The 22802-nt window shown below is 38.8% G+C and overlaps 1 protein-coding gene across 3 annotated transcripts in view; it reads right to left on the reverse strand.

Moving 5' to 3' along the window:
* The window catches only part of LOC127648300 (teashirt homolog 3-like), a 76882-nt gene that overhangs the window by 47715 nt on the left and 6365 nt on the right, over positions 1 to 22802 (reverse strand). Inside the window, exons 1-2 of one of the 3 annotated variants that reach the window (XM_052132944.1) lie at positions 10542 to 11653; positions 9782 to 10152 (exon numbers count right to left, since the gene is read on the reverse strand). The exons of 1 other annotated variant lie outside the window; for it this stretch is intronic. In XM_052132944.1, coding sequence (XP_051988904.1) covers positions 9782 to 9821 — 40 coding nt within the window. In that variant the 5' untranslated portion in view covers positions 9822 to 10152; positions 10542 to 11653. Of the gene's footprint in view, positions 1 to 9781; positions 10153 to 10541; positions 11654 to 22802 lie in introns of those variants that run through there. One more of the 3 variants, XM_052132954.1, reaches the window with a different exon arrangement.

A 22802-nucleotide genomic window follows, 5' to 3' on the forward strand; every position in this document is an offset into this window, starting at 1 on the left:
TATACTGTACAGTATTAGGGTCATGGGACAATGCCTACGTTCTCCGATGAAATTTTTCCGGAAATGGTTTTGTACTACTCACCTGCATACCTAAACAACGTCCTTTTAATTGGCTGAGAAGTACATTCTTCAACAAATGCAGTATATATGTGAATTCAGACACAGCTATACACTTACATAAGGAAGAAAGGAATTTGGTGTAGACTATGCGGTAAATCTGAGTGACATTGTTACTGGACTTACTGGAGTCGTGCCCCCCACAGCGCACTCCCCTCCCCTTTCCTGGCTGTGCAGACCCTTCGGTGGAGTGGAGGCTGTGGCAATTCTCCGAGGTTGGAGGGACTGGGCTCCTTGACAAGGGCCCGTTTGATAAATGACACATGTCATTCTGTCAGGACAGAAGGGTGGGTCCATGATATATGACCGTGCTGAAGAGCTGGGGAAATCGACTGTTTGGCATGGAGCACCTCTCTCTCTGTTTCTCTGTCCTGCTATCTGGGTTCAGGACACCTTCAAAAAGGGTGAAACGTATGGGAACCCAAGAACAGACTGGCCCTTCTTTTCATTCTCCTGTTCCCTTTTTCCTTGTCTAACGTTCCCTCTCACTCTTTCATACCTTCCGAATAGGAAACAGGCCAATGAAGGAATGAAAAGAGAAAAAAAAATTATGTATGAGAAAGAAAAAGACAACTCCCTAAAAAAACCTGGCTCAGAGTAGCGGGAGAGGGCAATGGTATCAATCAAAGTCAACTTCGGCAACAACGCGACTACTATTTCAGATAAAAACTACATACAGCAGACAAATGACCTTAACACAAGACTGAAACCCGAAACGCCTCACCAACTGAAACTCTCTTCTCATCCCGTCTCTTCTCTCCTCAAAGATACGCTTCGACCAACCCCCCTTTACTGTAAATCTCTCTGTCTTCTCTTTTTCCCTCCTCTATCCCATGCTCTTTTCTTTTTTTAACACACTGGCAGTGGGGGCCTGACATCTGCAGAGTGCATTTAAAGAAAAAAAATGTGTCAAGGAAGCGTGATCCCCCCCTCCACCCTCTCTCTCTCTCTTTCATTAGCTCACTGGCAGGGTGGCACTTCTCAAGCTCATTACAGCCAGAGGATTTATGGTGCCGAACCCAATGGCAGAGAAAAGGCATCTGTCAATAATTGCAGGGAGTAGCACACACACACACACACACATCTCGAGAAGCTTTGAAATCTCATTAGGTATGCAGTTATCAGGCATAAAGATCAAAAACATTACTCAACTCAGACAGAATCCTACCAAGAAACATTAATTAGCAACAGGCCCACAGTATAAAATAAAACAGACTTCCTCTCTCCCTGTCTCTCGCTCTACCTCCCTCTCTCTCTGCCCCTCACACCTGCCTGCCTCTGCCAAGAATCCAAGCAACTAACCCTACGTACAAACATGCACATGCACAATCAAACGTGAAAACACACTGGGGATCACACGGGAAGGAAATGCCGACGTGACATAACACACAGGAAAACACACATCATCATACATAAACACTCATATATGTACGCAGAGGTTCTGCAAATGCGCCCAGACGTGGACACACACACACACACACACCAGGGACTCCTACATAGTTAACAACATCCCCTACCCCAGTCTCCATGTTCCCCTGTCTTCCTCAGCCCTCATTAAATAAAACACAACGCAGAGGGAGGAGGGATAATTCCCAGCATCTGAGACTGATCAGAACATGAAGATCAGGAGTAGGCCTGTTTGAGGCCGCCCCTATATCACTCTCTCAATCCCTCTCTATTTCTCATGGTCTGGGTAGTGAGGAGAGAAGAAGTAGGCCTGAGAAGGATGTCAGAGCTCAGGCTGGCCCTGATTACTAGGGACCCTCTCTCATTCTCTTCTGCTCTGCCTTTCATCACAAGCACTGCCATCAAAAAACAGCCAGCATGTTACACACACACACAGATAAAAAAGCAGTGTAAGACTGATGGCTGTCACTTTTCAGGCACGGTGTGCTAGAGGAGAGAGCTGAGTGGAGCGTTGGGGCAAGACCCCTGCAATTTCTGTGGGGGAGTCCCACACACACAATAAATGCCGAGCAAAGGCCCAAGTGACACTCTGAACCCAAACCATGCCGCTAACCAACAACCACCCCCCTGCCAAAATCTTTACCGTCTATTCCATGCCCCCAACTTTCTCTCCTTCCCGCTACCGGTCCCCATCACTCTTTGACATAACTACAGCACAGACAGGGATTACTTCCACTAGGGGAGGGTAAAAAAATATTTTTTATCGATTCTAAAATCGATCAATATTTAAAAAGATCGATCTTTCACTCAATGCAAAACCCTACACTACAATGAGAGGAAATCACTCCTATTTTCAACCAAATTTCACGTTATGTGACCAAAGTGAATATACCTAGCAACTGACAGGTACATGTTTAAATTTCACTCACCAGTAATTGTGTAGTTTAGTCTTGAAGTGTTCAGCAGCGAGAGCCTTTCACAGCGTGTTGTGAGTAAAAGTTGTTCCGTGTAATGTGTGTCAAAGATGAGATCCACGAAACCCATTTGATTTGTCATTGAATGCTGTCTCTTTTAATACCCTTTCTGATATTTACAGTCAGCTGTTGATCAAAAACAACTACAAACAAACATGCATTGCACAGATGAGGTAAAGCCATGCGGGTCCTCTCTAATTAGCATGTGCTCATTTAAAGGTGCAGTGTTTACAGAAATGCAGTTTTTTTTTTTAAAGAGACATTACCAGTTTTGGCACATGTTCAACAAATCAATGTAAATAATTGTAAATAGTACAAATTATTCAATTTAACAATAGAAATGTAACAAAAATAATATATGAAATATAATATCTTATTTATTGATTGAATACATTTATTGGTTCATTTAGAAAAAGCCAAACTGTGACCAAAATGATGAAAAATGTATAAAATATAAATAGTAAAATATATATTAAGGTACCCTGTATAATTAACAGCATTAGCTGGGAAATAATTTATTTTATATGTAAGGAAAAGGGACATTATAAATTAAATAAACCCATATGAATCCATATTGGATCCAATTGAATTGAAATCGTAACCAAATCGAGAGCTTGTAAATCAGAATCAAATTGAATCAGGAAATCTGTATCCACGCAGCAATATTTCAATGGACTACACTGGAACTTTCACAGTTGCATGTAGCTGCCAGAGTGGACTGGCCTTACAGATACACACACAAAGACTTACAGTATTGCTCAAGCTCAGAAACAACTCTAGCAGGCGGAAAGAGTGCGGGCCGGGTGATTCATTAGTACTGTGATACTCAGAACCACTTCTGTGCAAGGCTAAGCTAATATCCCTCATGATACTGGGTGGACAAGGTAAAAATAACCGTCTACCACAGCCAGACACATAGATCCTAGAAACCCTTTTCATTTCCTGTCTGCTCCCAGACCGCCCTAACCCCCCCCCCAGAAGATGTGTGAGACACAGTTGCAGCAAATCATGTAGCTATGAGTCTTGACCAATCACCAATGTGAACTAACAAGCATGTTTGGAGGTGAATTTTGGATATTACAGTTTATTGGGTATAGGTAAAACACTGTCTGAACTGTCGATCAGAAAATAAATGAAGAATAATTCAGAGTGAAAACAAATGTATCTAGACTAATCAAAACTAACCTATGGTCAGGGATATTAGTGTTTCACATTCAAACTAAGTATGTGCTCATGTGTTAGCAAGTATGTGCTAATTTCTGTACAGAGCATATTGAACTGGGAAAACACTTCATGAATTTTTGATCAGTATTATAAAATAAAATAATTTAATGAAAACAAATCTATCTATGCTAATAACAACAAACCTGTGGTCACGGATGTTAGATTTGAAGTTACACATAGGAACAAAGTAAATGCAAGTACGGGCTCATTAATGTACAGTTAACGTAGCCTTTATTGAACTGAGCAAATTACTGTCTGAATTGTCGATCTGCAAAATAAACAATTATTAGCAAAATAAGAATAAAAACTATGGAGAATCTGATCAGCACTTACAGCGATACATTCTATCCATGAGAACTGCTTTATAAGATATGTACAAATATCGTGGTACATGTTTCAATTATCTGAATGACAGAACAAATTAATATCAACCCACTACAGCAAGTAACAAAACAACCAGTTGAAAAACACATGGGAACCTTGACTGTGAACATATGTAAACATTTAGGCATGTTTATTTTTCTGGTGAGATTTTTTTTTTTTATTTCATTTGTAAATATGTTTCCCAAAATGTTCGCTTAAACCTCGCTAACAACAAACAATTAATTTATATATTTTGTAATTTACTCAGCTATATTTAAAACAACTTAATCAAACTGGAGCGACAGTTGTGAAGTCTTATCTTTTAAAACTGTTATTATTTAACTGGATAAACAGATTCAAAATTACCCAGAGTCCCAGACATAAATTCAAAGACAACGTTAAAACTCTTAGCCAGCAAGCATATTTTTACAATCTGTCGAAGTAGCAAACACCATAAGCCTCTAAACTAATTTTATATATATATATATATATATATATATAAACTTAATTCGACACAGCAAGATAATCCGAACCCTACATTTTAACATTCTTTAGTATTTTAAATGATTGTGTACAACAAGACAACAACCTCAAAGATATCAGGTCAATATGCTGCATTCTTCAACAGCATGACATATTTTGTATGTTGGAGCATGTGTAAATGTAAACACACAAACACACTGTTATATGTCACATGGAATCGCCCTGCACTCTCACTAACCCTGCTGCAGACACAATACATTGTCATATCTTCAAACAAGCTCTGGAAAAGAGGGAATGAAAAGAAGGGAATAGATAGAGCGAGAACTACAGAAGGAGATAGAGAGATAAAGAGAGAAGGAGATAGAAAGGGGAAAAATGAGGGAAGGATGCAGCCTTGTGAGCCAATTTAAGAAATAAGTGCTGATGCATCAGCTATTGACTGTGTGAACGCTCCTGATAACACTCAAGGCGAAACTGTGAGGGAAATGACAGCATCAACCACCCGCAATAAACTGCAGCCCGCGAGACCAAGGGAGCCCTAATTGACAGCTGTCAAGCTAATGGGAGCCATGACGGAGGATTCGGGGGAAAAAATTCTGTTTATCAACCATCAGCCCTGGTGTGGATCCACAGGGAGGAGAACTTCCCCTCCCCTCTCTCTTTCTCTCTATCTCTCACTCTGACTGGCTGTTAGGTTATTCAGCTTTACCCACTAACCCCCATCCCTCCTTCCTTCGTTCTTTTTCTCTCATTCTCTCCATTCCTGTGCTTTTTCCCCACCTCCTCTGCTCTTAACCCTCCTCATTGTTGCTCACTACTTGCGGTGAAAAAGGCGGAGGACAGCCATAACTAATCATAGTGTCAGTTGGCTGCCTGGGAGCGCAGGGTTTGGGCCAGAGCAATGTGAGCAGGATGAAGACTCAGGCCCCATAATCCACACTCACACACACAGCTGAAGGAACATCTACACAGGGCTAACTGCAGCCCTCTGTCCAACCGCTGAGTGCAGGAATAAGAACCAATGTAAAAACGTGAAAATGAAAGCAAGGAGAAATATGTAACAGCTTGATTTCTAAGATTTAAGCAAACTCCAAACATACACAATTCCACTGTAATATTCTGTCCAACGGGCAAAGTAACATCCTTTTAGCTCTCTTGATAAACTGGCACTCTATTTATAATTAAATGTGTTGACGCGTTTCATTCATAACACTGTCAAATAAGGAAGACATTCCTTAAATACTGATACAGAAAAACCTATTTAAGAGCTACAGATGATTTTGTATACTTTTTTAGATCATATGCTTGGTGCATGCAAAACATCTAGATTCAAATTATATAAATTTGGACATGCATTAGTATGCAAACTTTTGATTAATAATTTTCTGAAAAGCAGTCATTTAAAATTTTAAATCCATACAGATAAAGAGCTGAATGTAATTCTGGGCAGTGGTGTACATGACAGAATTTTCTTTTTCTTAATCATGCATAAGATTATCATGACTAGGCTTTAATAAGGATAATTAACAATCAAGTCACCATGTTTCATTATAATTTAATTAAATTGCAGGGGGGTGAAAAAACAACAACACTTGAACCAAAGTGGATGACTCTTAATTTATAAATACATCAACCGTAAACACAAGAAATGTCATGTATGCACAGCTATACGCCACCAATTGGTATGGTATGCTATCTGAGAATATAGGTATGAAAATATATTTTATCTATACTAACCTGTGGTCATCATAGACTTAAGTGATTATGTTACTTTTAATCCAAGTATGTGCATTCAATATATGTGCATGCAAATGTATTTACAAGCCCACCGGTGTTCCCCTGAATGTTCTCATGTATCCAAAGCTCCACACCCTCTCCGGAACAAGCTTTGAGTTTGATTAATCATTGCTCCCTGTCTGCAATCAATCAAACACACACAAAATCACAGAAATCAGCTCCTTTCCCCAACAGCAATCCATCTCAGTGCAGCCTCACATTCGTCACAAGCCAAATATTTTTATAAATCATATTTAGTAACTCTAAACACAATGCTGAGAGTTTGCATTTGTTATAAAGCAGATGAGATAAACTAACTTATAACTATGAACAGTATCATAATGACCAGTACCAATATCATGCATCTTCATACATCAAATCCGCTTGGTAGACATGCAGATCCCATTTCGCTAAACCAATATGAGATCCTGGGCCAAGACAGACACTTCAACATAGGGACTGTAGTTTCGACACTTAGGTATTGAGGGCACATGGTGTTTCCAACAACAGTGTGTTTTGATATTAAAAACTGAGACGAACAAAGAGATAGGTCTAGCTTGTAAACATTTTTTTGGATGTTCTCTTCAACTCCCCAAAACAACTGATATCTTTGGTCTGGTAAAAGCTTTGAAGACTGCGAACAAAAACATGGTGGGTATGCTACATTGCCAACAATGAATGTTTTTTTTTTATTTTGGTAGGGGGTGAATCACCCTCACTAGACAGAGAGTGCTGTGTCTGACTGTTAAAAAATAGAGATGGAGAAGACTGTACAAACAGAGAGCAAGCCATTTTCCCCCTATAAAAAAATCACAACAAAGGTGTGCATGTACGCATACAGAAGAAGTGACACATTTTCTTTCACGATGCATTTTTTTATGGCTTTTGATTCTGTTTTGTCACCTCGCTGCTATTGCTCTAAGTCTCTTGACCATTAAAAGATCTCTATTCCAGCCAACGTGATTACCCAGGTACCCTGGCCCATTTGTCACCTGCAGCAGTAAATTGAGTTAGTGCACCAACTAAAGGCATGGAGGACTGTGTAATATCAACTTGATTACATCAAACTAGCAGCAAACCTAATTGGGCTGGATGACAGTGTGCGGAGCTTGTCATCTCCAATCATTAGGTCTGTCAGGAATCCATCAGCTTTACAGCTAATTAGGTGAACACTAATGAAGCTGGCAAAACAACTTTTCTTTTTCTATGGCTGAGCGGGCCTTCCAGACTTGGTGGGAGGAGGGAGATAGAGAGAGAGAGAGACAGAAATAGGGAGAGAGAAAGAGAGACAGAAAATGTAAGGGAGGGTGAAATTTTCTCATGCAAAGCTCAAGGTTACAGGGGACTGGATTTCCCAAAGTTCCTAATCAAGGCCCATCATCTGCCATCTTTCCTTTGCTCTTTCCATCACGACGGCGCAATCAATTTGTCATCACTCTTTGTATGCCACAGTGCAGTCGTCAACCTTATAACTTGCAGCTGTGAGAGCTGCTAGGAGGGAGGGATGGAGTGAAAAGAAGATAGAGAGACAGGGGAGGGGCACTGGGTTGAAGAAAGGAGGGAGTAAAAAAAAATCACAGGAAGTTGCTTCGTCTAAAGAGAGAAAAAAGGCTCTCAGTCTACTCTCATATTTGTCTTCATCCGCTCATCAAAGGCATAAATGCCTGATTTTTTTCTCCCTCTCACTCCTCTGAAATGAGAAGCTTCTCAGTCACCCTCGTTCCCCTCCTCCCTCATTCCCTCTACCTCTGTGTCCATTAGGCAATGCATTTTGATAAAGTAAGCCTAACGTATTGTTGGGGGGGCAAAATGAGAGCACTCACTCTGCCAACTTCTGATTGACCATTAGAGCTATTGATGAATGTGGCTGTCAAAGGAGAGACAATTAAATCAAATATGAAACAAAGTTGCTTTGACGGGTCAGACTGATGGAGCAAACCATTCTTCCGTCTCCAGATTAGGTTATTAGTTTTGTGTGTGCGTGCGTGCCTCTGTGCGTGTTTTTAAACTTGCAGCATGTGTAGATTGTAGGTTGATGTGCCCTCTATTGGCGTGTGTTCATGTAGTGCTCCAGTCAGAACTTTATGAGTGCAAAAGCGGTAACACTACGGATCTAAACTTGAAAATACATATGTATTATTCAAAAATACTGTTGCATACAGCACAGTAACCTTTAGAAGTATGTACATACATAATAGTTACATTGATCGTGTGATTCATCAGTGAATACACAAAGACCTCTGGTGTCTTTAAGTAAAGTTTGGACAAGGATTCAAGAGCACAAGACGGGTTATAGTTTAAACTAAAATATGATATCTAAGTTATCATTTTAAAGAGTGGGCAAATATAGGCCTATAAAGAAATTAGTAACAGTTTAGCCTTCAGACATTTGTATTATTGCTTTTTTTGGTACATGTTTTATGGTTATAAGTAAATTGTACATATTCCATGTAATGAGTAATCCCTATCATTTTTTTCTTTCTTTTTTTTCTTGTGTTCCTCAAATTAGCGGTCTTCAGCAGTGGAAGTAAATGTGGAGTTGTGATATTTCTGAGAGAAAATAAAGTACTCTAAAGCAGCAATTAAAAATGCTTTAACAGGCGGTTGTCAGGGCATACGTGACGTCACGGGGTTCTGGCGTTGCCATGGCGAGTGATTTATTGATATTTATCAGAAGTGAATAGATCAAAGAGCAGCTAAATGACGGGCAATCAATCAACCGTCAAATCAAAGATGGCAATTGTTCATTAAAGCCTCTTCTTAGACCCCTTGGTAGCCTACTTCCCGGGGTCTGCTACAAAAATGATCTTTTCCCAGAAACGGTGAGGAGGAAAAACGAAACGGAAAACTAGGCGAAAGTTGGTATTTTGTGATCAAATGTTTTCGCGCAAAAGCCCACCAAAACAACGAAGGCGAGGATCAAAGAGAGTCATGACAGTCAGCTGACACCCAAGCCCTTTCTTTCCCTGCGCTTCTTTATCTCTAATTCATGGAGTCAATATCTACGCCCTACGAGGAAAGAGAGCGTTATAAAAGAAGCTAAAGGAAGAACAATCAAAGACTTGATTGATCAAAGGCTTTAGCGGGGGACTGACCATAGTAGAAACACTATGAGAGTAAAACCACTGAAATAATCAGTATTTACGGGAATAAAACGGTTATTATGCAAGTTTAACTGTGTTGTTACAAAATAATAAAGGGAAAGCAATCTGCCATCATTAAACTTAAAACACCACCCTTTCGAAAAAGGTGGGGGACGTGGAAGAAAAAAAAAAACTTTTTTCCTTCGGATCCAGTGTAACCATCTTCCCACTGGAATAAAGTAGCAGCAGATCATTCCAGATCACCCACACACGCGCGCGCGCATGCACAGCGTTAATATGAAAATAGTGCCAAAACAAAGGTGAAAAACAGAAAATTTAGAGGAAGAGCCGTACCTGCCGAGCGCCGGGGCGCTTGCTGTTTCCTCCGCGGCATGTTTCTCTTTCAGGGGGGCGTTCAGGAGTTTCAGCCCCTGAGATCCCGAGAGCTGCTCCGCTTCTGCTTTGATGCACGGCACCTGGGGCGCTATCACACGCCTGACATGTATCGGCAGTTTAAAAAAAAAAATTAAAAAAAAAAAAAATCAGACGGCAAGATCTGAAGATGATGAAGACGAAGCGGGATTTTCCTCCTCTTTTCCCTCTCACTTTTCCCCCGCTCGGCTTTTGGATGTGACGTAGAGTCGAGCCGTTACAGTGGGGAGAAATAAGGCTCGTGCCTCAGTGCGAGTCTCACTCACTCCGCGCTGGAAGCTGCAACAGGCAAGCTTAAAGGAAAACGAAATGATCGCGTCACTCAAAGTCTGCAAACAGGGGCAAACATCAAGCAGTGTCATATTAACTCCTTCCATCTCGAATGGGTTAGCTAGCTCATGTCATGTGGGCAGGCATATGTCTCTCTCTTTCTTTCTCCCTCTCTCTCTAACACTCCCTACCGCAGCCAACCCCAATGCACTACAATAGTAAAAGTAGCAGATCACAAACACAGCACTATTGATTTGCAATGATTGACACTTAGCCTACATGTATAGTATAAAACCAACGATTTCAGTACATTATCTAGATCAATGAATGACCTGACTGATTCATCTTAAAAAAACGCATGAAAAGGCAGCAGTCAATGATTAACCAACAAAAAGAACAAAGCTGTACTTACTCGGTCGTTTGAATAAACGTGTTATCCATGAGGAATCCGATCCGAGTATTAGCATACAATTTGAAAAGAAGAAGAAGAAAAAACAAGGCGGCAGACGCTTTAATGCGTCGCCGTTAGCTTTTCTGTGAAAATCCAGAAGACTCCAAGTCTTTCAAACGTCCATCTCGTCCATAATAAAATAAAATAAAAAATGAAAAAACGAGGAAAAAGATAAAAAGCGTTGAAGAGGAGATGGACGGACTTGTCGCACGCGCGCTGCCTCCTTTGCTTATTTTGCCCGCGCGCGTTGGAAATCCGCTGAGAGCGGTGCGAATCGATGCTATAGGTGTTTGATTGGGTATTCCTGATTGTAATAACGCACATCAGAAGGAGGGGATGGACTCGGGCTGCTGCTGCTGCTGCTGCTGCTGCTGCTGCGAGAGCATGGATCACTGAGCTATTGCCAAACACTTTCTTGGCCGCTAATAGCTCTTTTTACCCTTCTTTGTGTGGCTTGTAGCAGGTAGTCTATTTAAAAACAGCAACGGGCGAAGCAGACGCGTCTTCCTCTAGCGCCGAGATGCCTTTCTCTCTAATGTCACGTTCAAAATCCGTTAGCAAACGCTTTCCTTCACAGAATGGACTTTTAAAGACGGTAAGATCAACATTTTCCAAATATGCCCATCATCACTGATATGTCACTTATTAAAAACAAACAAACAAACTTAGTCAATGTTATGATGAGACAGTTTTTTTATATCCCGTAAGCGTAAATTAGAGTGAAGTGGAAACTCTTCTCCGTGAAAGGGAAATATTGTCCGTATTGGATTAGAAATTCAGTCCCTTCACTTTAAGAGGGGCAGATGGGAACGGTGTCCTCTCTGTTTACTAGCTGAGGGTGAGTAGTCACACACTGCCTCTTCTGCTAAATGCGTTCAAGTCCGTGTCTTCGCCTTTGAGTTCGTGCTGTCTTCTTTCACGCAATTCAATACTCACATCTGACCGCAAAGGGAATCGCATCGAGCGGAGGGGGCATTTGGGAGTCCCGGCGTTCAATAAAAGCCGAATCTCCAGAATTTCTCGAATCGCCGTACGCCGAGCTCACAGGGGCAGATTGAAAGCAAAGAGCAGTCCTTCACGGATCTCGGATGTTTGCCCAATCTCACGGAGTGTGCATGCCGTTAGATCCGCCCAAGCATCTGTCCGTCTAACCATTGGCGTATCCATCAGTGTCACACACACATGCGCGCGCGCACACACGCAGCACGGAGTCGCATTACTATACGGAAAGCTTCTCTTCTTCATCAAAGGACTGATGAAGCAATAATAAAAGTTATTATCGGAGATGCATTTATAAAAATAAATAAAAGTTGGACAAAATGGCATTTTATGCAATTGATGCATCGTTTTGTAGAAGTAGTGGTGCATTGTAAAGATGTTTTTTGTCGAAGTGTAAAATTGCTCGCTGCACAGATCATGTGTAGCCTACAATGCTGTATTTTCAAATTGCAGTGAACTAATGTTTTTCTGTATTACCCACACATTATATTATACGATTACACGATGTGTAAGTATTAACATCGCATAATTGTCTAGAAATGTAAAACATTTTCATCAAATTCTCTTCAAATAACACACGCAAGTGGATGTAGAGACTGCTTGAAATCTTTAATTTATTTAAAGTTTAAAGACTAGACTTTTCAGTCACATTTTAAAGCATGCTTTGGGAGTTGCAACGTTGGAGTAGGCTAAAGTTAATTACCTTGATTTAACATTTGAATTGCATGACATACCTGGACTATCTTTATTTCAGAGTCTGTTTTCACCGATTGTATTAGTTTAATGTGACTTTCTACCATGCGAAAGAGCTTTATTTATATAAACAACATTTCTTCACGTCTTTGTATTTAAATTCATTTAAACTTTTATGAACTGTAAAATTATTTAAAACACACACACGCGCAAACACACACACACACACACACACACACACACACAAAGTAATAGGCTAAACCGTGTTTATGACAATAGAGACATTCAATTGTAACACAGTTCTCCTTTAAATGTGACTTTTCATCGGTGTAGATAAATGCATTTAACTAAATTGAGTAATGCACAAATACATATAATGGACACGAGAAAATGTCACCTAACTTCAAGTGATTGTGTGTGTTTGCCCGCGCGCGCGCGTGTGTGTGTGTGTGTATGTGTGTGTGTGTTTGGAAAGACTAGCCAGATGAGTGTGTGACCGTGAGCGCGCATTGTCTATTGAAACCGCCCCCTTCTATAGGACATAACCAAACAAAACATATTCATGTTTAATTTTTCAATGACACCGGCACATTAAGTTTTAAATTTTTTACATTTTTTTTGCGAAGTACAGCATTAACTGTGAATATGCTCACATATCTAAATAGAAGAAAATATATTTCATTGTTTCATTTTAACTTGCTGTGGTTAACTTGCTGTGTACGCTATGCTTTAAACTAGGCTCATATGTATATAGTGTGTTGATTTGTCCAAATATCCAATAAAAACTGTTTAAAATGTAAAAAAAAAATATGGACATCTGCTTATTGTGATACACATTTTTGCTGCCACAGGCCTAACAAATCTTCGCAGCTTGAAAAAAATATTTTAAAGGGGCCTTCCATTATTTGTATTCTTCTTCTTCTTCTTCTTCTTCTTCTTATTATTATTATTATTATGTACAACAATAATACACAATCTTCTCCATCACAAAATGTGCAGACTTATGATTTATTGTTGTTGAGGTACAAGAGAGTGACATCACAGTCAAACTAATATTTTCTAAGTATACTATATAAAGTTGGACTACATTATAAGACAGGAGGTGGTAAACGTCACACTTTAATGCAGCTTTTAATTTTAAATAAAGCTTATCTTAATTTCGTGGAAATGTTGGTTCAATTTGTTTTTATATTTGCAGTAGGCATCTATGCCAATATTTATAGAGCAAGAGCGAGAAGAATACCTTAATCATAAATATTGAGTCATTTAGTAGCACGTGCGGCTTATTTTAATTGCCACATGCGCTTAAAACAACTGGAACGCTATTATGTGTTATTTGCCGCAATAGCATTGCTCTTATTTGCTTTACTCAATATGTATTGTCTACAATATGTTTTGGTTCAGTTTAAAGAGCTAATTTTCATTCTACAAAGTTTCTTGTTGGATATTAATTATTATAAAAAATATATTTTAGAAATAATTACTATAATTAATAAAATAATGCAAGTGTAAACTGAGAAAAAAGTATCACGATTTGAGTTCTCTAACTTCTCTAAAAAAGTGTCTAACTTTGTTCTGACATACAGAACATGAAAAGAAACTAGGGATAAAGAAAAAGTTAATATTAAAATAATATATATAATTTTCTATATATATTAGGCTATGTCAGTTCTCACAAGTCGAAAAGAGTTGAGAGTTAGTTTGCATTTAAACTGTGAGCAAAGTCTGAAATAGCTAAAATAGTCTGACTAGCCACAATATATATATATATGCTACGTTTTATAGTCTAAACGAGGACTATATTTGAAAGTTTTAACCCATTTCAAATTATACAGATGACTAAATACAAAATAAATATGTCTACTAATCCAGACACTTTAGCTTCGGTTCTATAATTTCACAAAGTATGGTTGGCAAAAGTGTCCAATGCAAGCACTAAATTAAAGAAAGGAAAGTAAAGGCAAGGGAAAGCACACATTGATAAAACTGTAATAATTATGAGATCGTTGTTTTTTTTCCGCGCTTTTTAAAGACTCATGGACTTATATTCCTTTGTTTTCTTGTTCATTTATATATTTTGTTAATTAAATAATACTTAGAAGTTAATGTATAATGTAAGGCAATTGTAATCAAGTCACATAAATTGACCAGCGAAGACTCCAAAGTAGCCATGTTTCTATTTACGCAAAATTTTGCAATAATAATAAAAAATAAAAACGTAATCAACATAAGTGACTGCATGTCAGATCAGCTCCTTCTGAAGCTACAAAAGAAAGTGTTTAATCACATTGATTGATTTTACATTGTCTCGTATACTCTTTTTACCTATAACTAAATGCATACAAAAAGTTCAATATCATTCCAGACGGTCCTTCATAATCCCTTTCCCTTAACACCTGTTTTACATTTTGTGATTTCTCTCTCTGTACTCGAGCTGGCGCACCACAGGAGGGCTTAGAATTTATCCAGCATCTCAGTATGTTCATATTAAAGCGAAACAAAGGAGTGTAAAGTAACACACGTAAAAAACGACACGAGTTAGTCATGTTTTATAACATTTCAACTTCATTAGATCTGAAGGTTTAGTTATCTTGTATGATGAAGATGATCCTAATGTTTGTGCACGTGTCACTTGGAGTTATTTTGACTGATTCAATGTCAATTTAATTAATATGAATTTGTTAATGTTGTCTCATGAGTAATGTCATTATATTTGTGTTGCAATTATATATATATGTTATAGCCTATATGACATTCAGACAGTTACAGGTGTTCAGGGTAAGCCCAACACGCATGCTAACCTATCTCAAATTGCTAAAAAGATAATGCAAAAATATTTTTTTTATGTTTTTATTGTTGCTAAATTTGAACTTTAAGTCATTAAGAATTCAAGCCGCCTAATTAACGAATTAAATCGCCGCGTAGATTAATTAATTTCTTTTTTACAATTAGCCTAGCGTTTATTTATTTAATTGTATTATTATTATAATTTCTATAACTGTGCGTGCACGATATACATCTAGTAATACAATAAACTAAATTATGTACCCACTAGTTCGGCCAACCTCATGGAGAAAAAGTCATTCGGCGATTATTTATACTCTTATCATGCCGACAAGAGCACGTTTGTATGAAGCGCAGCCTGGCGCAGTTGGATGTGATCGATACATAAGTGTTGAACATCAGTCATCAGTCAGTTCAAAAGTTAGGTTTACTTGCTCTAATATTAAACACAAGGCTATATCCAATCCAATACAACATAGTTGGAATAATGGGAGCACAAAGCATCACTCTCACCCAAACACATGGCAGGGGCTCCTTGTTTCAGGTTACATCTCTTATGAATTAAGGTTAATAACATTGACCACGCCCCACTCACCCATAAAACCAGGAGAACCAGCAGTGCCATGCCGTGATCATGCGAGACTCATGCAACAAAAGATCAGTTAACAGAGTGCCCAATTTATTTCTTTGCAATTAGACTAGGGCAGAGGGTTTACCTTCATATCCTTACTCTCTGAAAACAATGGGTACTACTAAATTATGGCCAGCTATATATATAACATGTTGTAATTAGAGCTAGAGGAGATTTTCCGCCTGATAGCACCTATGGCACAAGATGAGTCACAACTGCCACTGTCTAATCACATGTAGGTAATTACCTCGAGTACAGAACTGGTCCATGCATATAGTTTGGCATAGCTCACAGTTGTTGTTTAGCCCTGGGAGTTCAAGTGCTCTCTGAGGAAGAAAAGGACTGCCGGCCTCTTCAGAGAGGCACAATATTTCCTCTGCCTCTTACCGGTGATATGTGTGGTATGTTCTTTCTCAATAGAGGTACCTTTAAGTGTTAGAGGTTGTTCCACCCCTCCTCTCTCTCTCTTTCTCTGTCTCTCTGACCCCCTTCTCTCACTGGGTGTGCTAGCTTGCAGGGTTGAGAGGGCAAGTGCTGACCAGCCCTCTTTCTCTGCCTGTTACTAGGTCACGGAGTGCCCCCCTCCCTGCTCTTGTACCTCTTTCCCATCTACTGCCACCAGGGAGAGGGTAATTTAAGCTCTGCTTGATATATCCAATTCATCACTGTCTCACAGACCCGCATCAAAATTAAAGTCTGATCTACAAAGTTAAAGCAGGTTGAGATGAAAATTGGCATAGGCCAAAGAAAGTGGGGGCAGTCAAAACACAGGTCACTTTTTCATCTCCTTTGATTTATACTTTCAAGGAAAAAAATAGAGCACTTTAAACATTACCCTGTTTAGTTGTAACCACTGGCTTGGTCTTCAGAGCCACAATACAGAATCAGGTGCAGATTAGTTTGGGAACTTTAGGTTCATGGGTTTGATATTAATTATCTGCCACAAAGTCTTTCCATAATGCGTTTTTTGTTTTTAAAGAAAATTCCAGGTTCCAGCTTAATCGACAGCATAAGTAGCATAATATGATTACCTAAAAATCATTTTGACTTGTTTCTTCTTGTATTTAAAATAAGCAATGATATTGGTTATAGGGAGGCACAATGGAATAGAAGAGGTGCCAATGCTAAATGTTAAAATACTGACTGTTTCAAAAGTACTGCCACAAGACGTAAACATTATATGCGTTAACATAATTTTAATGTGATAAAATCACTAATCTTTATGTGTAAAGTTATATCCAGACATACATCTTCATTGCGATGACAATGAAACACTGTAATCCCACAAAAATTACAATTTAAACCACACTTCAGCAAAAAAAATACAAACGTTTTAGAAGAAAATTTATTTTATAAAATTATAAGCTTCAAATTTATGTCTCATCTCAAAAAGAGTAGGGGTGTAACCCTTGTGTTGTTGCCAAATTCCCCCCATTGGTCCTTATCAATCATGGCCTCCTAATAATCCCCATCCTTCAACTGGCTGAATCTCACTCCTCTCCACCAACAGCTGGCATGTGATGAGCGTACTGTCTCACTATGGCAAAATCATCCAGGTGGATGCTGCACACTGGTGGTGGTTGAAGAGAGTCCCCTGTTCTCTATGTGAAAAAATAAATAAGTCAAATTCACATTACTTTAGTTCTATAGTTCTTTTTTTTCCTCCCCAATTTGGAATGCCCAATTTCCAATGCGCATTAAGTCCTCATGGTGGCGTAGTGACTCGCCTCAATCCGGGTGGCTGGGGACGAATCGCAGTTGCCTCCATGTCTTAGACGTCAATCCGCGCATCTTATCATGTGGCTTGTTGAGCGCATTACTGCAGAGACGTAGCGTGTGGAGGCCCACACTATTTTCCACGGCATCCACGCACATCTCACCACGCGCCCCACTGAGAGCGAGAACCACAGTGACCATGAGGAGCTTATCCCATGTGACTCTAACCTCCCTAGCAACCGGGCCAATTTGGTTGCTTAGGAGACCTGGCTGGAGTCACTCAGCACGCTCTGAATTACTATAGCATCAATACTCGCTGAGCTACTCAGGTGCCCCCAGTGCTATAGTTCTTTAAAACTATTAAAAGTAGCCCCATATTAATGTCTTAACAGGAATGAGAATTAGGCTAAAGGACAGACTTAATATCTCTTCATTGCATTCACTTTATACAACTATATAAAGCTACTAGATCACATCAAAACTCTCAAAATGTTTATCTACTAGAAGCCTTTTTTGAAAGTTTGTATTCATGTTTCGTCAGCTGAACGTTTAAAACCAATTTAAACAATAGTACAACCCATTGAGGAGACTGTAAGTCTATCCCTCACAGCCTCGTTTTCATTCCCATCAAAAATGAAATTTGATGCTACTCTTGAGTCTGAATAAGTTACATATACTTTCCTGGTTTTATGTCAGAGCTAGCATTGAATTCATGTAGTTTAATGAATTTCTTGTTTGATCATGAAATAGACAGTGTTTGAGGCTGATTAGATAAAGATTTGCAGTGTGTGTTTGTGCTGAAGGTATATGATGGGTGACTGAGTGAGTATACAATAAAGCAGCAGATGTGGGTGAAGAGGTTGATTATGAGTGAATGTTTTGTCTTTGATGTAGTGGTGAAAGAATGACCAAGTAAAAGAAAACAACTTTCAGTTTAATGGGTCTGTGGAACGTACTCTGATTGGATGGAATGACGTAAAGCAGGCATGAGTCAGTCGTGATTGAAGGAACATGTGAGTGTATGAGGGACACAGTGCAGCTAGAAAGGAGGTGGTGGTGGGAGGGGGCTGGAGGAAAGATGTGGGTGGAGGTACTACTCACAGTATCAGCTCACAAGAAAGAGTGATTGTTAGTGTGTGAGAGTGCACATGATGTGTATGGGAGAGGAGAGAGATAGGAAGTGAGTGTGTTTATGTATACATGTCTGTGTGTGTGTGTGTTTGAGTGTGACCACAGACATGAGTACTCATGGGAGTGTGTATTAAAGCATGTCTCTGTGTGCAAAATGGCACGTTTTCATTCATCTGAATGTGTGTGTAAGCCTGTATGTGATTGCCTTGCATCTCTGTGTGCGGGACCTGATCCACAGTGCTGTATGGTAAACAGGAACGTTTTCCCTGGAAGGAGGAATTTCACCCAGCAGCCCCCTATAGCAGTAATGGTGGTGGTAATGAGCTGCAGCTGTCAGAGCTCTTTCCGCCTTTCGTCCCTGATTCATGTTCCTGCTGCACAACATCTACAACTGGAACAAATGTTTACCCCAATGAAAACCAGGCAAACACGGCCGCCCCAGCTCACAGCTCCTAACGGAATAACTAATTGCCTTGGCCCTGTTTTAACAGTATTAATGATGCAAGCAGGCTCTAAAATGCAGACCTACATGGTCAGCAGCACTGACCATCAAACAGGACTGTTGTTATATAAGACTCGGGCATGTCTGAGATTTAGATGACCTGGAAAAAATATGATTTATTATAAGTTAAGATAATATTTACTCCATTCCAGAATGATGTAGCATGCAGAGAGTCATTAAAAACATGAACTCATTAGAATAGTGCAGAAAACAATCCAAGCATCATGCATTTTTTGTAAAACCTACCAGCTCCAATCAAGGCATATGTGTGTTTTTATATAGCAGATGGAGCTTCACTCATTCTGGCTTCCTGACTGGGTTTACTCAGTATTTTGCTCCCATGAGATTGATATTACTAGAGAGCACAATCTATATAGATCGGAATGAGTGTCATGATTCAGGAATTAGAGTGAGCCTCTGATTGTGTCTGAGCTGGGATAATCCGAAATGTGCTTTCATAACTTTTTATAACTTGCTGTCGTTATACTGGTGTTTAAATATAGCTGCTGTCTTTTCATATTCTGGTTCGCCGTTTTTCCCCCTCTGCCTGTGACATTCTAACATCCTTTTTTATTGTGGATTTTTTCCGTTTCTTCTATTAATACTAAAGAATCTAATGCATCAAGTGATATAGAGAGATAGAGTGCTTCAGAGCATGTTTGTGTTTACCCCATACAGCCGTTAATGCTACGGATGCATGCCAGCAATGACATTAATCCATTAATCAATTTTGTTTTTATTTGTGCAGCCCTGCTTTATTAATTAGGTGTGATGTAGCGCTAATACAACCTCTCTCTGTCAAACGTCCTTCATTTTATGCACACAAACTTCCACCACCCACCTCTCAAAAGACCACACCCTTGATATTATTAAATACTCTTGAATGATACATTATGGAACAAAATAATAAGGGTTTCTAAACAAGTAAAGAGTTGTGGAAAACGATGCCGAAATGGCAAGCAGTGCTGGGGGGAAAACATTTATTCACATCAGAGCAACAACTGGTCTAAAAGATCAACTTTTCATCCTCTTTTCCTCTCTCTTTCTGGTGTCTTGTCATGCATGTGAGAGCCTCTTCACTATGCTGGTGTTTATCTTATGCTGACATTCTCTGCTCCATCTATTTTTCAGCCCTCCTAAGCAGAAGCCTCACCTCTAAACACACATTTGAAGAGATGAAGTTAATGACAGAGAGAGAGAAAAGGAAAAGAATAAATATACTTGGAACAGTGTCTGGAAATTACTAAAAAGTAATCCAGTAAAAAAATACTTGTCTAAAATTGTGATCAGATTGATTTACTGATAAGTTAGCTCCCTATGTCGTGAAACAGTTCAATTTGAACATGAATTTGGGCACTGGCAAGGGTGTTGATCTGGTGTTGAACATTGTTAAATGCATTGAGCATTTTTGTATAAAAGACACTAACGTGCATTTTGGTTGTAGGTATTAAAACTTAAAATTTGATTATTAATCATTATTAATTATTCTAACAACTTATATTTAAAATATTGTTTCCCATTCAAGCAGTTTATGAATTAAATATAATTATAAACAACATCTCTTTTAAAGAAAAATTAAGGCTTTGATGTACAATGACTCGTTAGGGAGTTCACACCCATCAACTCTCAGAGAAACATACAAATGTATGTAACGTAATTAAAGTATTCTGCATCAATTCTATTCTTTTTAAAAAGTGTGTAACCCAAGTATTGTACTTAAAAGTAAATACTGCATATTAATGTATATTCAGTATCAGTAACCGTATTCTGATTAGAAGAATTTAGAAGAAGTGTTATGCTACTTTTTGAGTAAAAAGTAATTAGATTACACTAACTCAGGTTACACTCAACACTGCTTAGAAACTGCTTGCTAATTTTATAGGGATAGAAGGAAACAAGAGAGAGCAACACCTTTAACTTGTCAGTGTCATAGAAAGGAGTTGTATACATGAGGTTATGTGGACAAACACCACTTTTCTCCTCTCTTCTTTCAAGCAGCTTTTTTTTGTCAGAGGTAATGACACAGAGACAAGAATCCCCTTCAATATAACCAATAATCATATCACATTTGAACCAACATGACACATTGTATTTTAATTGAAATCTGAACAGAGGACAAATTCAAATACTCATATCAGTTCACGCACACGCACACACACACACACACACACACACACACACACACACATATACAAACACACATTATCAGATGTCATCATGTTGACCCCTGGGTGACTTGGTTTATAGAGAGATTCACCCAGAGGCTCGTCTATACAGCCCAATGATTAGCATTCCTGTGGCTAAAACCCAGACGCTAGAAGTGACACTTGAGAACTTGCTACTGTATGCTTCCTGCCAGTGTAAATCAGCACTTCCACATATTCTCCTTACATCCTTCTAAATGTTATCCAGGACATGTTTAAAATACATAGGCCAAAACATATACGAGATGAGCTTGATTAAATATTTAAAGGTGAAAAAAGCATGATGTGATTTTAGCATTTTGTATTTAATTAAAATCAAACATGTTCTGAATAATATATATATATATATATATATATATATATATATATATACATACACACACACACACACACACACACACACACACACACACATTGTGTTTCCATGTTTTATGAGAACTTTCCATAGACATAATGGTTTTTATATGTACAAACTATATATTCTATACCCTAACCCTATCCCTAAACCTAAACCTCACAGAAAATCTGAATTTGTAAATTTTCAAAAAACATAATTTAGTATGATTTATAAGCTGTTTTCATCATGGGGATTGACAAAATGTCCCCACAAGGTCAAACATTTCGGGTTTTACTATCCTTATGGGGACATTTGGTCCCCACAAAGTGATAAACACAAACACACACACACACACACACACACACAGTACATTTGTGGTAACTATTTTCCCCTGTATTACCAGTGATTTAAGATCTATTCTTGCATAACAAAGCACTTCAAATTACAAATATGTAAGGGGTTTGGATCTGATTTGGAGAGACTGGATATAGGTAGTGATACTTCTTTTAACCGATCATTAATGACCAAAAACACTCTTCCCTAGCCAGCACAGACCCATTATTTTTCTCTCCAAACAGGGATCAGTTTGTGTAAGAGCCGAGGCAGGTGCAGGACAGAGGGAACCCAATAATTCTGAGAAGCGAGTTCACATGTCAAAGGTCAAATGTTTGAGCAAACAAGTTAGCAACTATGTGGTAAATGAAATAAATTGTCACAGCAGATCTAGTATGGAGTTGTCTGTGTCTCTGTGTGTGCTTGTGTGTGCACAGGAAGGTGACTAATTAAATTAATCTATTAATTATGCAATAGATACAAGACATGGTGCATGATTTCTGTGTGTGCACATACTCTTCAAACAATTCAAAACCATGAGTTCAATGGTAATAACATAAACTATGCACACACTGTGTATGTAATGACTAAATGAAATGAAGTCTGCTGGTTTTTCTGGGCTCATTGTGGCCTGTGTTCAGCTGTATTTTAGCGCTGTGTTTCTCAGCCAAGTGTCATGCAAAGTGTCTGCAAAATGGTTTGATCTAAGCAAATTAATGTTGGACATAAAAGTGTAGTTTTCTCTTGGGCAGATGCCAGGCTTTTCAGAGAAAAGGGGAAAAGCACTTTGTAAAAGCAAGCTGCGCTTTACATTTTGATTAGGTCATTTTTCATGAATACAAAAAAAAAAAAAAAAAAAAACAGCAAAGCTTATGATTTTAGGGGTTAATGT

This window comes from Xyrauchen texanus, chromosome 1, assembly GCF_025860055.1.
Source record: "Xyrauchen texanus isolate HMW12.3.18 chromosome 1, RBS_HiC_50CHRs, whole genome shotgun sequence".
NCBI classification, from domain to species: Eukaryota; Metazoa; Chordata; class Actinopteri; order Cypriniformes; family Catostomidae; genus Xyrauchen; species Xyrauchen texanus.